Genomic DNA, 16,911 nt, shown 5'->3' with positions numbered 1-16,911 from the left:
CACTGCCTTTGCTCTCTTTCTACAGTGGAAATACTATCAGCTCTAGGATAAACCTTGAAAATGTTACGCTAAGCGAAAGAAGTCAGACACAAAAGGTCCCATGTGGTATGACTCCTTTTATAGCAAATATCCAGAGCAGACAATTCCACAAAGACAGAAAGCAGATCAGAGGTCACCAGGGAAGTGGTTACTTAGTCGGTGTGGGGAGTTCCTATGGGGTGACAAAAAGGTTTTGAAACTACAAGAAGCTGGTGGTTGCACAACAAAGTGAATACACTAAATATTACTGGTATGTACTTTTCAAAATGGTTAATTATATGCAATGTGAATTTTACCTCAGTAAAAGTTAAAAAAGAAAACCAGTTTCTAGTAAGGTTGTCTGTTTCTATGGTTGACTCTTGGACAAATGCTAACCCTCAGTGAAAAGGAACAAAGAGAAACTACGTAGTATTGGTCTATCAGGTGACCCTCAGAAATGGTGACTAGGGAACTTTAATGGTCTAGCGCTTATATGGAGATCTGTCAAGTATTTCATCCTGAGACCTCTTTTTCCAACTCTCTCTCTCCTTCCTATTTCCTGCTCACTAGTTCATCTGTTAGACAGGAATGAGGAAAATAAAGAAGAGATGAAACCAAAACCTGTCATTTAATCCTTCCTAAGAGCTTTAAGAAGTACCACTTCACAATCACTAGGATGGCTGTAATCAAAGACAGACAATGACAAGTGTTGGCCAGAATGTAGAGAAACTGGAACCCTCAAATACTGCTGCGGAGAATGTGAAAGTCATTTTGGTGGTTCCTCAAAAGCCTAAACATAACAGATAACACAAGACCCAACAATTCCACCCAGGTATATGCCAGAGGGAACTGAAAATGGACACCCACACAAAAACCTGTACATTAACGTTTACAGCATTATTCCTAACAGTCAAATGTGAAAACAACCCAATTCACTGTCCATCAGCCAATGAATGGATAAGCAGAATGTGGTTTATCCACACAATGAAATATTATTCAACCATAAAAAGGAACAAAGTGCTGATAAATGCTCTGTAGCAAGGATATAGCATAGATGAATCTTAAAAACATGCTAAGTGAAAGAAGCCAGACACAAAAGGCCACGTATTATGCAATTCCATTGTATGAAATGTCCAGAACAGGCAAATCTACAGAGACAGAAAGTAGATTAGTGGTTACCAGGACCGGAGGGGAGAAGGCAATGGGGAAATAACTGCTAGTGGGTATGAGTTTTTTTTTTTTAAAGGGTATTGAAAATGTTCCGGTTCGCCGCTTCTCCCACTGGCCCAACGAGCTGCAGCTGCTCCAGCATTGCTGCAGAGAACAAGGCCAGCCCTGTGGGGACAGCATGGGGGCCTGGGGCTGAAGCCGTGGCAAGGGGCATGGGACCTGTGGTGGCGCAGGCCGGGGAGCCGGCCGAGCTGTGCAGGGTGGCTCCAGTGTTGGTGGACGGCGCAGCGCCCCCAGAGGGTGCCATGTCTAATGGGGTTTACGTGCTGCCAAGCACGGCCAACCGAGACGTGAAGCTGGTGGTACCCAGCATGCCTCTGGTGGGCTTCCTGATGCAGCTGGAGCACTACACGCCAATGATTCCCAATGCAGTGACTGGTTACTACCTGAACCATGCTGGCTTTGAGGCCTCAGACCCATGCATAATTCGGCTCATCTCCCTAGCTGCCCAGGAATTCACCTCAGATACTGCCAACGATGCCCTACAGCCCTGCAAAATGAAGGGCACAGCCTCTGGCAGCTCCCAAAGCAAGAGCAAGGACCGTAAGAACGCTAACCACGGAGGACCTGACCCCTGCCCTCAGCGAGTATGCCATCAATGTGAATAAGCCTACTTCATCTCAGCCACCCAACCTAAATGGACTTGTCTGTCCCGTTGTCTCCACACCAGCCTGTTTTCATAATAAACTTATTGGGGGAAAAAAAAAAAGAAAAGAAAATGTTCTGAAATTATATAATGGTGATGGTTGTACAACTCCGAATAAATTAAAAATTACTAAGTTGTGCATTTTTTTTAGTGAATTGTGCACAAGTCACAAGAGTGAATTGTCTGGTGTATGAATTCTATCTCAATAAACTTATTTATTTTTTAGAAAAGAATTTCTAAGAAAAGGTATAATAGAGCTAAATACTGACTAAAAGAAGGCTTCAGTGTATTTCATCATTAGTGTTTGATCTCTGGCACTAGAAAGAATTGAGGGCAAATTACAATTGTCCTTCTTATACCGCCTAGTCAACTGGCAATAAAAGACCTTTCCTAAGAGGTTAAATCCTTCCCCTGCCCTCAGCTTTGTAAACTGGTCATTACACACACTCAATGTTCTCACTTTGATGCTTCCTGTTATGTGGGAAACTCAGTTCCAAACAGGTCATTACAGCTAAAGTACCTATAATTTATTCCTATTAGTTTCTTTCTTTAGCAAAAACCACCCCAAGAAGGCTGAAACCAACCAAATTCACGGTCTGTGTACATGGTTCTCCATTCTTCTTCTTTGCTTTACAGGTTCCCAGGTCAAGAGCTTCCCCCATAATTAAGATCTTTTGAGGATGATCAATAGATAAGCACACCTGGAGAAAAGAGGCAGAGAGTTAAAAGCAGACAAAGGCATGGCCTTTCATGAGCAAGAATGGATGTAACAACAGTTAGCCTGAGTTAAGCAGGCTTTTTATCCATCTTATCAGTGCACAGGAATTTGAAGCCAGTGCTCTGTAAGATAGCTGTAGACATGGGAGGTGGAGATGACACACTTAGTTCTCCACCTCTGTCCATTCCCTCCTGCGTCTTTGCTCTTAGAATCCAAATGCCCACCCTCAGGTGATGGATCCTGATCTGTTTTCCCAGCAGTCTTTACAGCTAGTAATGGTCACATGACCACACTCTGGCCAATGAGACTCAAGCAGGAGGCAGCTGGGAAGGCTGCTTTCTTGACAAAAGCAGAGTGAGGAGGCTGGCCTCCTTCCTGCCTTGGATGGAGATGTGATGGCTAGCACTCCAAAGGTATCTCGTGACCAAGAGGAAAAGGCTGAGACTCACAGACACTGGCCCTGGCATCACTACACTGACTATTTCTGGATTTTTTTTACTATCTAAGAAAAATAAACCTCAGTGTTTAACATTAAAAAGAAACTTCAGTGAAGTTTTTCTGTTACTTGCAGCCAAACACATTTCTAACCAACAGATGAAGATTTGTTTCCATTCTCACTCCTCCTGAGGTAAATAATCTGTCAACAGAAGCAGTAGCTTCTTGCTGCGCCCAGTGGAGAACTTGTCTGTTTCTATTCACACTGCATCTAGCTTTGTAATTTACTAGAGCATCAGTAAGTAGTACCCTAACTCTAATGCTGCCTGAAACGGTGAAAATTCACAGGTTGCAGCTATGGTGGTACTGACGAATGGAGCAAAGTTCTCTCAACTATAAAACCTCGCCTTCCCAGTGCCGCCATGCAAATTTACAAGATCTAAGGAGATTTGAGCCCAAGAGTTGAAAAAACTCCAGGAACCTTGGAATGAACTTGAGGAGATATAATGAAAAAAGTTGTTACAAAATACTCTAGAGTAGCCAACAACTCAGAATACTGGCAGGTGAGGGATAAACAAGCAAACAAACAAAAAGTTTAATGGAGATAATATAAAAGCTTGACTTACTACCTGGAGGTAGACCAATAAAAATATTTCTGATCAGCTAAGTTGTAAAGACCAAAAAAATTAAAAAAAATAAAAAACTGTGGAAAGAGTATTACCTCTTCTGAACCATCCTTGGGCTTCATGGGGTTCGCGTTGAGCAGCCCTACGACCGTACCCTGCTCAGTCTTCCAGAGCTGTTTGTGAACCTCCCCAAACAAGAACAGCGACACGTACCGCGTCAGGTCACGAAGATCATTCAGTCGCCAGATGCTGAATGTTTTCCCCTGGAGCAAATATTTATTCTTGTTTTTAATAAATTTTGAACAATGGGTTAAACTGTCTCCATTTACGGTTCAAGTTTTCTACTGTGAAAGATGTAAGTATAACCCACCCTGAATATGTAGTCATCAGAATGCCTGTTAATTATAAATTAAGGGGCAAATTTGATACTGGCGTCTCTAATTCTTGGATCTAAATAGTCCAGGGGACAGCAATGCTCTTCTGATTTCACACCCAAGTACACATACACACATGGACACACAATGTTAAAAGAACAAGGGAAGTGTGGCACTCCCATTTAAGAACTGATATAAATTTAGTAAATCTATTACTTATCACCAATTAATTATGTTATTAATATTAATAAGGAGGTTTCAGCTCAATGCTTCTAAATTTTTTCTTCGAAGAAAAAAGCATCATTTAAAGAAAACCAGTTGTGTTTAACTGTAAAGTTTTGGAAGTATTAAGAAATATGTGAAGAAATGCAACTCAAAATGCTGGCCACTTACGAACAACTTCCATGTTTACAGATTTTTTTTTTTTAAAACAAAATAATTCAAACAATACTGAATCAAGCTATTTCACAGAGGCATCCAGAGTGGGTACGGTTATAGGTTACGGTAAGTTATTGTGTAGACTCAGTATTATGATTATTCTTTCGTGGATTTGCACAATCTATGGACAAGTTCAGATAAATTCCACACCTATTATTTCCATGTCATTATAGCCAGTGGTAGTGCAGTTAAGAACCTGAGTGAAAACCAGACTTGTTCACATTTACTGAGACAGAATAGGGCTAGAACGGGATTCAGAATCTGAAACTCAACCTTTGGTGTCAGAACTCACAAAAAATCTGAGGTTGGCCACGATCTAAATTAGAGAATAAAATCAGTTTTGAGCATGATTAATTGCAGTATTTTAGAGAGAGACTTTTGAGATCAAAAGCCAGTTCCTTCATCTTATAGATAAGGAAATGGAGGTCCTTAAAGAAAGATTAAGGGCTACCCTAAGGCCACAAAATAATGTTCCTGTTATGCCTCAGTCAACTGCAATTTTAAAACCTGTTAGATCTTTTGTAATATCTATCAAATAAAATATGCCATCCTGTACTGGGACAGGTCAGCAATTCTGGAACTTATGCGATTGACATCTTATGTCTAGAAAGGCTCTCCAAAGGATCTGTGGACCTGGCGTCTTTGAGGACCTGCTCCTCCCCCACAAGAGGGATTACAGCGTCCCAGGGGCAACCACACACGTCACCAAACAACAAGTGAACTGAGTAAGAATGATGTGGACAATGAAAAGCCCAAGAAGCCTGTGCAACCAGGTCTTCTTTAAGCAGGGCCTTCCTTACATAGCCTTCCCTTGGGTACCTAGTGATGGTGTGGCAACTTGGGAACTTACTAGCAATTATTTCCAAATGAAATACCAATGGGCGCTGGGTAACAAAACAAGAACCTGAGTCCCCACTGCCAATTTGTGAAGAAGCAGCTGAGAAATTAATAAAACGGCTTACACTGTTAGAACTCTGGGGAGTGATTTTCTTCAGTATAACCCCAAATGTCACCCAGTCTATTTCTTCCAGTTTCTCTCTTGCCATCTTTTCCTTGAGCTGAGATAGTCTGATCAGTTTCCGGCCAGTCATTTTCTTGTTCATTTCTGTGGAGGATACTCGAGGCTTCCTAGGTCAAGAATCCAGCAATTAACAGATTATTATCCTAATAATGGATTACCTGGCATTGGAGTAGATTGGTTAGAAGAGGTGTTATGGACAGAAGTCTCTAAAATACCTGTTTTCAGGGAGGCTTAGTTATGCAGTATGGACAAGGAGCACCTTTTTACAGCAGATAAAAATAAGATAATTTTTAAAGATACGTTTGCTTTTCCTTGGATCTAGAACTAGGCTTTACGCAGACAATAAAGACCACAAATTCTTTAGCTTCTTCTGAATTCTAATATAAAGTTATAATATCCTTTTTAAAAATCTCTTGACTTTAATACAAAATTATGAATTGCTATAAGCAGATAAGATATTTCAATTCCATCAACTCTGCAAGAATTTCAAAGGTTCTAATTATATCTTTTTAAAGCCATGTTTTCACATAATAAGTAAAAGCTTTGAATCCAGCTTTAATTAATATATTCTTGCTCCTAATGACTGGCCAAAAATTTTTGAGTTTGCAGGTCATTTTCCTCCAGTAGAATATTAATATCTGTTCTATGTTTGACCATATTACATATTCAAGGACAAGAGAGAACAGTCAGGAAAAAACATACTCTTTGACTCTTCCAGAAGTCTTCTGGAGTAGAAAGTCCACGAGCTAACTCTGACCAATGAAGAACATTCAAGAGGAAAACACCAGCATAGGTGGAAAAATCCTTTTCTTTGCCTAATTTCTGTGAGTTAATAAGTTGCTATCAGGAAACGATCCTTAGGAGTATTTTTAGAGTCTGAGGTTCAGGTAGAAGAATTACAGAGACTCAAACAATTCTGCAACCTCCTAAATTTGTAGGCCACTCAGAAGCTTTGGCTGAAGAGTTTCAATTTCGTCTACTTCCGGGCAACTTACATGAGCAGCACATTCACATCAGCAACATCTGTCATTATCCGCACGGACTTTCAACTGGGAAATGGCTGGGGCAGGCAGTGTCATCTCAGGAGAGACATGTTTACCTTGAAAAAGAGCCCTGAAGCCCCCTCAGTGAGCTTGTACTGTATTCCATCCCTCAGGCTCTGCCTCAAATGTAATTAGGATACTGAACATTTTTTCCAATTTTGAAGAGTACAAAGTCTTTACAATAAACTTCTACTGCATGTTGGCAGTCACATGTTCTCCCCTGCTTAATAATACACCATATAAGAGCTTAGCAGTTTTAGTTTAGATTGACAAGGTTCAGGTGTTCTAGAGAGGTTGCTCTTGGCTACTTAGATGGATGGTACTAAAGGCAACTCAGTTTCAGAGTCAGGATTAATGCTGTGTAGTAATCATGGAGACACAATGCAGGAGTGATGCAAAGCACAAAAGACGTAAAAGTCCAGGCTGTTCCCTGACCTACTCCTGTGATTTCTCCATGTAACAGATGCGAAGAATATAAACTGGCCTTAAATTTATCAGAAAGAGAAAGAGCACAGCTATTTCTCTTAACATCAATTACAAGATACTACCATCCTGGTTAAACTGTATATAACTTTAGGTTTTTAAAAATAATCTCTATCACTGTTTCTTTCTTTTTTTCCTATCACTGTTTCTGTCAGTTTCTGATTAAATATAATATTTATTCAATTCCTTTTTATGAAAACATATCTGCTATTCATCGTATAAACAAGAAAAAAGTCTTCCTTAGACATTTCATATGCAAATGTACTGAGTCAAACCCAGTGCCAACAGCCAAGTTCTGTCAAGTTCACAAGCTGGTGGTCTTAGGCGGATCTGCGGCACACACACTGTATCTGGAAGGCTCGCTCTCTGGGAGGAGGAAGAGGCATCTCGTGAGGCATGTGAACAGAGTGAGTGGGCTTTTACAGCTACTGACCTGAGTCTAAGCCCAGAGAAGGCTTCCACAGACACTGTCTGAGCCATTTCCACAGAGGTCCTGGGAGTCCCTGCGCTCTGATCTCTCGTCATCCCACTAGGCTTGTTTCCAGGAGTCGTTCGGAGTGGTTGGGAGGGCACACTTGTCAACTTTGAAGATGAGCTTTTGGGCTCTAAAAAATCAATTAAAAAGTGAAGTTCCACACTGAAAACTACACTTTTTATGGAATTATTTTTTTAATCAACACAGGCAATAACCAATCTTAAAAGAACAAAGGAAGCTCATAGGATCACTTCTGACTACCCTCAAATGTCTGCAGCGTAGTCCAAAAGAACTTTCTGCAATATGGAAATGTTTGATAGCAGTGCTGTGCAACGTGGTGGCCACCAGCCACTTGTGGACATTGGTCACTTGAAACTGACTAGTGTTTCTAAGGAAATAAGTGTCTTAATTTAATTAAATTAAACAGCCACATGTGTCTAGTGTCTTGCTGTATCAGTGCTGCCCTAGAACACTGCTCCTCTGTGCAATGACATTTATTGTGTGTTCACCCTACACGGAGCACCACGGTAGATGTCACAAGGGAGTAAGAGCCCCGCTTTAGAAATCAGTAATTAATGGACATTTTTGCACAGATCAAATTCTCCCTGGAAAAAAATCTAAAGTTAGCTCTGCTTTCTTTTCTTATTTCATTTCAATCTGTTCCATATTATTTGTGGGGTGGGGAGAAATCAGAGGGGACCAGGGTTATTCTACTGATGTGGTTACTTTTCATACTTTAGAAGCATTTGATAATGCTTCTGAAGGTTAGAAAGCTGGGATATCCTCCTTAAGAAAATATCCCTCTCTCTTGAGTAAGATTGCTGTTTACCCTCAAAGTGACTATGGATCACTGCTCCCAAGCTAGGTACCAGGGCAACCCAAGAACTTCAGAGTCTCTGGAAACCATATCCCTGCATTGTCCTTTCAAAACCAAACTTTGGACACTGCTTAATGAAACACCATAGTAATATTAAAGGTGCTAAGGGGATGGACACTATTCATAAGTGAATACAGGGAATATATAATTTGTTGCCAAAACATATGAACACTCCGAGCTTGCAGCTATTCTGTACTGCTGTGTCAGATGTCATAAGTAGTCAAAAGGGCCTCTTTGAACATGTGTGATCAATAAAATGCTGCTCACTCCAAGCTATATTATCTCCAGACCATTTTGTCTTAGATCTTCCAAAGAATAATCACTTTGGGCAAAAAGACAGTACAACAAAAGCAATACACAGTGCTTACAAATCCTCTTCATTTTATTTTGTGTGTATATATGTGGTTGCTGAAATAGGATTTTATCTGAGTATCATTCTATACTCCTGGCTAAGAAGCCTTTTCTAAAGAATAGACCCTCTGGTTCAAAAGAGGACTCACCCAGTGGTTATACTTACTAGAATTCAAGTCAACTACAGGACTAAAGAGTTAAAAATAATTTAACCAATTAAGTATTTAGTAAATACCTACCCTCTGCCTAAGGATTTTGTAAGCACTATGAGATGCAGAGAAAAGAGTACAAAATACAGCATATGGTTCCCATTTCTAAGAAACTTACTTTTCTCAACATGTAGGTAAGACAGACCGAAACACACATGCACACATGACACTGCCGAAATGTATGTTAAACAGAGCCCAAGCAGTGAGAAGCCAGGGAGGCCTTGAGTACTCCACCTGCTGGTGAAAGCTTCGGTGCCCGGGCCACCTGCCTGGGGTTTGGTGCAGCAAGGACATCGAGCTCCGCAGAAAGGCATGCTGACTCCTGAATTCTCTGAACTTTCTTCTCCTTAAGAGGGGGACGTGGAGCCTTATCTACTTGATTAAAAGTAAAAGAAATTAGTAACGAAAATTGAGAAAGGGGCTCAGCAGCTGTTTTATCAGGAGTTGGATGCAGAAGTAATGAATTACAAATGTATGAATTAGAATTCCTAGAATGAGTCTGATTACCTGGGGATTTACGCAGAAGGGCTGGACTGGCGGGTGGTTTAATTGTCGTTAGCTTTAGCTGTTCTTGTAAGGATTTCATTTGCTCTTGCAACTTCTTTAATTCATCTAGGAAAGAGAAATACACTGATTTATGAACCAGACCAGAGGAAACATTACACATGATGAGAGTGCTGGAACTACTTTTGGTGTCCACCCATCGTTCCCCCAAAACCTCAAGACCCACAATATAATCCATGCCAAGAACTCGCAATTAACTCGGGCACTTCAAAGTGGTCCCCTCAGAGAAATAAGCATTTTATTTCCAGCAATTAAACCTCTAATACCAAACCTGGTTACAAATTTGTACTATTGACAGATATCACAGACACATATTCATAGCTAACAAGCTTTTAGGAGTCAAGAAATGATTACACATTCCATAAATTATTATAATACAATAAATTCTGGCTCCTGTATTAGAATAAACAGTTGGTTGGCTGAAATTGCATTTTATTGTATGTAATTTAAAAATATATAACAGAAGACGCCAGGAATAAGAAAAGGGCGCTCCTCCATGTGTCTGTTTAGACATGGTCTTCTGCTCAAAAAGAATGTGTGCCAGCTTTGTAGTCTTGTCCTTGCCTCCATGTGCACATAAATCCTAAAATAATATTTTTCCTTAATAAGCGTGAGAAATGTTAGAACCATTCAGCAGAGGATCAATCACAGCCAGCTGACACTGATATAAGGGGTTCTCTGTATGCTCAAATGCTGGCTTGAAATGTTTGATCCACTAACTTAAACAATTTTTTTGGCAAAGCCATTTATCTCTACCCCTGACTCAGCAGCTATTTGGAAGAAAGCTGTCCAATAGATGGTCTTCATCTGGTCTATCATAAAGAAATTAGAGAAAGCAAGTAGTTAAGGCACCTTGCAACTCCTGGTTAGTCTTTCCTTGTCTGGGAGCAGGAGCTGGGAGGACCCTCTTTTCAGCTGACTGCAACATAGGAACTTCCTCCTCATCAGTTAAGTCTTCTGTGTCTCCAAAGAGTGCAGCCAGATTCTCCTTTTGGTCTTCAGGCTTTTCCGCTTCATCATTAGCCTCCTCTGTGTAAGATTCACCGTCACCATCAGTGTCAAAGAGCTCATCGAATGAGTCGGGTTCACCAACATCCTGCGTCAAGGGCTGACTCTCCTGTGAATTACAATCCAAGGCCAACTCATTCTCCTCCAGCAGTGCAGTCAGCAGAGACAAATCATCTTCCTCCCCTATAGGAAAAAGGAAAGAAAGGAAGCCTACCCGTGAAAAACCACTGTTGACAAGCAGAGTTAAAACATTCAACATTCAAAAGGCAGTTAAAATGACTCCGCAGATTCACCGTTTTGTCTGGTATAATTATTGTTCTTGATTCCATTTCTCCTCTCTCCAAGTGCTTCTCAGAGAGCACGGGGCTAAGGAAAAAGGACCAATATCTGCTTACTAACCACAGTGGGCCAGGCACTGGGCTAGGTCTCTTTATCTGAGCTACGTCAGCTAATCAGACAACTTCCTGCATATGAAATTCAACCCACAAGGGAATAATGGAAAGAACACACTAAGCATACATTTAGGTCCTAAATGTACATATTCCCTCACTTTTTAATTGTTTGAGCAATTTTTTTAAATATAGAAAAGTACAATGAATTATATTAAAAGCACTCTTAGCTTACTGACAGGCATATGTAGAATAGATAGAAAAGATTATACTGTATAGCACAGGGAAATATATACAAGATCTTGTGGTAGCTCACGGTGAAAAAGAATGTGACAACGAATACATGTATGTTCACGCATGACTGAAAAACTGTGCTTTGCACTGGAAATTGACACACTGTAAACTGACTACAACTCAAAAAAAAATAAAAAAGTACTCATATCTCACCACCCTAAATTAGCCGACATTAACATTTGGTCATGTTTGCTTCTGGCCTTTAGTTCGTTTAAAAAATTTTTTTTAGAAGTTTATTATGTCAAATCTATGCCAGCTCCTTACCACTGCCTCCAGGCCCCATGGCAATCACTGTCATACAGGGTGCATTCTTCTCAGCATCCAAACTCATTCCAGTGTCTCCCATATTACCAACTACCTCATATTTTCTCACTTATTTGTTATTATCTTGCTCTCTCTACTAGCATGTAAGCAGGGATGTCATTCAACAGCACCTAGTTTCGGTAAACTTTTTGATTTTGTCTATACTGGAACAAATTGTGAAGTCATGCCAAACAAATGAGATTTCATTAAATACAATGATTTCTTAGAGAACACAGACCCATTTACTACTTATTCTCATGACCATCTCAAAGCAAAAACTTACAGTTTGTATTACATCAATGGCTCTGTAGGTAATTAGGTGATTTTAGGAAACAGGAAACTACCATTATATTAAAGGTGTAATCAATTTCACATATTGTCACAGTATGATGAATTTTAACATTTGGTTTTAATTTTCTTTTTAAAGAGCAAAGTATAATAAACTTGGACGTTAAAATTGCACAACCAGAAAAATAATGCTTGTTAAGGTCTTTTCATAGCCAGCACAATCATTTCTGTGCTGCTCTCAGGCTAAGCTTTGCTAACTGGAGCAGTATCTCTTTAGTAGGTAAATATTTTGCACACATCTCTGTAAAATAAACTTTCAAAGGACTGTAAGAATTTAAGTCAGAGCTTGACTAAAACCACTTCAACAGATTTCAATATCAAATGTGAACTCTAAAGTCACACTGCCTGGGTTCAAATCCCTGCTCTCACAGTTTCACCTGTGAAAAGTTACCAAACATGTCTTCCTGTCTATAAAATACGGTTGCTGTGAGGATTAAATCAGTTAATATAGTCGTCCCCGTCATCCACAGGGCATTTGTTCCAGGACCCCAAGCAGATACCAAAATCTGCAGATGCTCAAGTCCCATAAATAAAATGTACTTGAATATAAACTACACACACCCTCCTGTACATTTATATCATCTCTAGATTACTTATAATATCTAATACAATGTAAATGCTATGTAAATAGTTGCCAGGGCTCAGCAAATTCAAGTGCTGCTTTTTGGAACTTTCTGAAATTTTTTTTCTCTCGAGTATTTTCTATCCACGGTTGGTTGAATCCACAGATGCAGAACCCTCAGATATGAAGGGCTGATTGTAAGATCTTAGAGCAGCACCTGGCACACAGTAAGTGCATGCCAACTATCATTATTGTTAAAGACAATCACTGCTGTTAGGAAGGGAAATCTCACCTCATTAAAACAAGTAACATTCATTGACTGAAGTGAGATTTCTTTTGAACCATTCAGATAATACTTGAGGGTAGGGTAGCAATTTTCACTATTTTATAAGTGGAATAAATAACAAACCCATAGACAAAAGGGTGGTTTCCCATGAAACAAAGAGAAACTGAGAAAACTGCCAGGACTTACCATCCATGCTGTCCAGAGAACAGCGGTGATGGAGAACCACTAAAGGAGGATCAGGTGCCCAGAAGATGGCAGTGATGCAGTCTTGGCTGTGTGAAAGCAACATTACAAAAGTCACCCTTGATTCTTCTCTCTCACATTGCATATCCAACAAATCCAGAATCCTCCAAATTCTAGGGCCTTAAGCTCAGAATTCATCAAGACTGGCCATTTCTCACTCCACCACCACCACCATCTGCCTCCTAGGATGGAAGCAGTCCCTTTTTCTTATCTCCAAGCAATGGTTATAGAAACTCAACTGAGGTATAGAGTAGTTGGTATGACACTAGATTACACAGATGAGACAAATTGGGAACAGGTATTATTAAGGCTGGTCTAAATATCAGGGCTACTATCTGTTTTGTTTCTTGTAACTCGTTTGATATCTTCATTATCCATGAAAGTTCTACTTAGTTGCAGCCTTAGTCACATGAAGATTTTGATTCAGTACAAGTTAGTAAAACTCAAGAGGAATAGTTGGCATAGTTAATTATGATAAATTCATGTCATTCTGTGCCCCTTCCTTTTTTAATTTAAAATGATTTTTAAAACTACAAGCAAAAAGTGTAAATTTTTCTAGCTTATTATTTAACTTGTACGTGCTCTATAATATATGTGACCCTGGTAAGGCCAACATCAAGTAATGATTATGGTGCTTTGTTTTTATTTATTCAACAAATATTTCCATGGACCCATCATGTGCCCTGTGCTATGTTGTCTACTGGGGAATCTGTTGGATTGTAAACTTCCTGAAGGTTAGGTGAGAGCAAACTGTCGTGTTCATTTCTATAACCAACCCTCTATTCCCTCCCCAAACATATGCACTCTTTCTCACCCTCACATCTAGGACCATCCAACAAGTGCTATGGATTCTACCTCCAATATAGTGTTCAAATCTTTCATTTCTCCCCAGTTTCACCACCAAAAGCCTAGTCCAAGCAACCAACAATCCTTCACCTGGACCACCGTGTTAGCTTCCTGCACTAGTCTCTCTATCCCCCTGTCATTTATCCTCTGTATAACGGCTACAGTAATCTTTGCTTTCCTTGACAATCTTTTAGGAACATAGGTCACATTGTGGTATTTCCTCCATAAAACTTTTTAAATGATTTTTCCATTGCCCTTAGAACAAAATTTACAAAGCCCAAGAGGCCATGGCTACTCTCTCCTGCCTACTTGTACTTCCTCATCTTTTCTGTGGGTCTGCTCCACCCAACTCTACTCACCCCCCAAACCAAGCTTCAACCACACTAGCCTGCTTTCAACTTCTTGAACACTCGAGTGCTTTCAGGCCTCAGGCTCTGTGGAAAGCTCTCCCCTAGCTCCTTCTCATCTTTCAGTCTCTGCTGAAGTATCAGTTTTTCTAAGCCTTTCCAGACCACCCTCTGTGACCAGGCCCTGTTGATAATCTTTCACCTCAGCCTTTTCACGACTTCACCGTACACACTACTAAGGGGTACCTGTCTGTTACCCACTATCCTCTTTAAACTATAAACTTCACGAGGGCAGAAGTGATGGGTGTTTGGAGCCCCGCACATGGCACGCATTCAGTTAACTATTAGCAAATCATGAATTTAAGCAAATAAATAAACAAATAAGAGAAAGTCCAAACGGCATGCACTTAGCAAGCGTTTTAAAAGGCTACCGTAAAAACGAAAAACTGGACCCTTAAACAGCGTAGACTGCGGGACTCCTGGCACCTCACGGTGCGTTTCGTAGGTGTCCGCAGCCCCCCGCCCCGACACCCTCCGTCCCTCTGGACTCAGCGCCCATCCCGCCGCCGACCCCGCGCAGGCCCCGCGCTCGGCCCCACCGTTCGCCCAATTCCAGCCGAGTCGACCTGAGCGTCCCCGGGCTCCGCGCCTCCCGCCCTCAGAGCTCACAAAACTCTCTCGCAGACTCGCGCCTCAGGCCCTCTCACCGCCACCCATACACCCAGACCCGCTTCGCTCCTTACCGGCTCCTCAGTCCTTTCCTTCCCACAGCCAGACCCGCCAAAAATCCCAAATTGGCTCCGCCCCCCGCCGCTGACGTCAGGCGCACGTCGGCTCGGAGCGGCACTGATTGGCTATGTCCGAGCTCTGGGCGGAAGCAACCTGGGGGAGCGAGCGATTGACGGTCCTTGCGTAGAGTGATCTGATTGGCTCACGTGACCGGCGCCATCTTAGTTGGGGGCAAGGGAACGTCCGGTCGGTGCAGCCCGGACCTCCTTCGGGTAAATGTAGCGTCCCCACCGGCGCCGGGAAGTTGAAGTGTTCCCGTCCGGTATTTTTACGGGAGGTCATAAGTCAGTTCCTGACACTTTCCGGGACTGACTGTACCATCCAGTCCATAGCCTCATTTTCGGTTCCTGTGAGGTGTAGAGTAACCCTGCACTTTGGCGCTCAAACCGCAGAGCCCACTGCAAACCTCGCCCCCGCCCTCACGAATGTGCTCTGGTTGCGCTGACTGTATACACGTCTGAACAAGCTGGTTAATTATTTCAGTTAGTTGATTATTTTACAGCTTTGTGTTCAGTTGAGATAATTGGGCCCCCAAACAAACAAAAAAAACTCCATCTGACCTTGGGGAAGTAGTAACATCTTCACCGTCTGTAAAATTTGAAAAAAAAGGCTAGACACGGTAGAAACCACTATTTCCAGAGGAGTTCGTGGTCCATAGACTTTGAGAATTGTACCTGGAGTCAGAGCTGGGAACAACTGGTCAGGAGAGCACATTTTACACAGAAATGCAGATTTTTAAAATGTATTTACATCCTAAAAAGTGTACATAAATCCAAGAACGCAGTTTCTAGATACACAGTAAAAACATAGCTTCTATGTAATTTCAAAGAATTCAAAGCAGAAGAGTTTTGGATGGATCAAACGACCATTTTACCATTAAAAAATTTTTTTTTCCCTTGTAGACACTATTCGGGCACTGCATTCCCCCACTAATCATTTTATACAAGGTGGCATCTCTGTCCACTGTGTTTACCTTCATTTTCAGAAAAATTAAAATCAGCATTAGATTGGCTGGAAAATAAACTGTCCTAATGCCAGCTACATTGATTTTTTTACCCCCTGTGTCCTAATGGAGATTAATGCTCTATTTAGGTGCTCAGCCTTATTATCTGAACCTATTACAATGACCCAGAAATATGAACAGTACCACTTTTAAAGCTGCTAGTGTTGAAAACTTCATAGTAATGGAGGAACTGTAGTAATCCCGTTGAAGAAAGGAGTTTAAATGCATCTCTACAGCTAATTATAAAGGCTCATCATGGAGTTATTCTTAGTCATTATGCAGAAATTCCTGGACCAATTCTGATTCTTATTCCAAAGTTCTTTTCTTCCTCTTGACTTTCCAAGGCCACTTTGTATCCAATCCATGCAAGAAATACGAAACAAAACCAATCTAAGCCCTCAAACTTTTCTAGAATGAGGAACCAAGCAGTTATTAATTGGAATGAGTACAGTGGTGATTTTGAGAAAAGAGGGGGAGGTGAGTTTGAGAAAGAATTAGAGTAAATTCAGAACCCACTGAATGTGGAGATAACAGGGAGAGACAAGGAAGGAGGGAGAGGGGAATTCAGGTGGTTTTTGAGGCAATGCACTGAAGTAGGTAGCACAGGAAATACAGAACAGGTTAGGGAGACGACAGATTTAGTTTGGAATTTCAAAATGAGATGTGTGAAAGATACTAAGAAAGGACCTGTAGCCAGTTTGATGGCCAGTTTTGAGGTTTTAAGAAGAGGTCTGTACCGGACAACATCTTTAAGCATCATTAACATACATCTAAAATAAAACCTAAAACAAAGTATCAGTGTTGTAGTAGTTCTTACACCCTTCTGACAGGAAGCAATTACAGAATCCCTTTCTGAATACAATAGAAATGATGCATCTCCCTGCCCCCAGAAAAATGCACTCTCATACATTCATGATTTTGTGTACCTCTTTGGGGGATTCATATATTTTCCTCAAGACAACCCTCCAAATCAAGAACCTCTACT

At 41.0% G+C, this 16,911-nt stretch overlaps 1 protein-coding gene and 1 pseudogene across 3 annotated transcripts in view; one reads left to right on the top strand and one right to left on the bottom strand.

Moving 5' to 3' along the window:
- The window catches only part of MCM10 (minichromosome maintenance 10 replication initiation factor), a 98,720-nt gene extending 83,802 nt beyond the window's left edge, over positions 1-14,918 (bottom strand). For 2 of the 3 annotated variants that reach the window (XM_064479517.1, XM_064479518.1), the window contains exons 1-9: positions 14,878-14,918; positions 12,885-12,970; positions 10,361-10,699; positions 9,452-9,556; positions 9,179-9,316; positions 7,466-7,637; positions 5,448-5,613; positions 3,769-3,936; positions 2,479-2,595 (exon numbers count right to left, since the gene is read on the bottom strand). In XM_064479517.1, the coding sequence (XP_064335587.1) occupies positions 2,479-2,595; positions 3,769-3,936; positions 5,448-5,613; positions 7,466-7,637; positions 9,179-9,316; positions 9,452-9,556; positions 10,361-10,699; positions 12,885-12,891 (1,212 nt within the window). In that variant the 5' untranslated portion in view covers positions 12,892-12,970; positions 14,878-14,918. The remainder of the gene's footprint in view (positions 1-2,478; positions 2,596-3,768; positions 3,937-5,447; positions 5,614-7,465; positions 7,638-9,178; positions 9,317-9,451; positions 9,557-10,360; positions 10,700-12,884; positions 12,971-14,877) is intronic. The other variant, XM_010993691.3, reaches the window with a different exon arrangement.
- On the top strand, positions 1,275-2,323 carry LOC105100657 (transcription initiation factor TFIID subunit 10-like; annotated as a pseudogene).
- Positions 14,919-16,911: the final 1,993 nt, after the last annotated feature.

Source organism: Camelus dromedarius, chromosome 26, assembly GCF_036321535.1.
Source record: "Camelus dromedarius isolate mCamDro1 chromosome 26, mCamDro1.pat, whole genome shotgun sequence".
In the NCBI taxonomy this organism is placed as follows: domain Eukaryota; kingdom Metazoa; phylum Chordata; class Mammalia; order Artiodactyla; family Camelidae; genus Camelus; species Camelus dromedarius.
The sequence above is the reverse complement of the archived record's forward strand: the minus strand, read 5'-3'. Positions and strand labels throughout refer to the sequence as shown.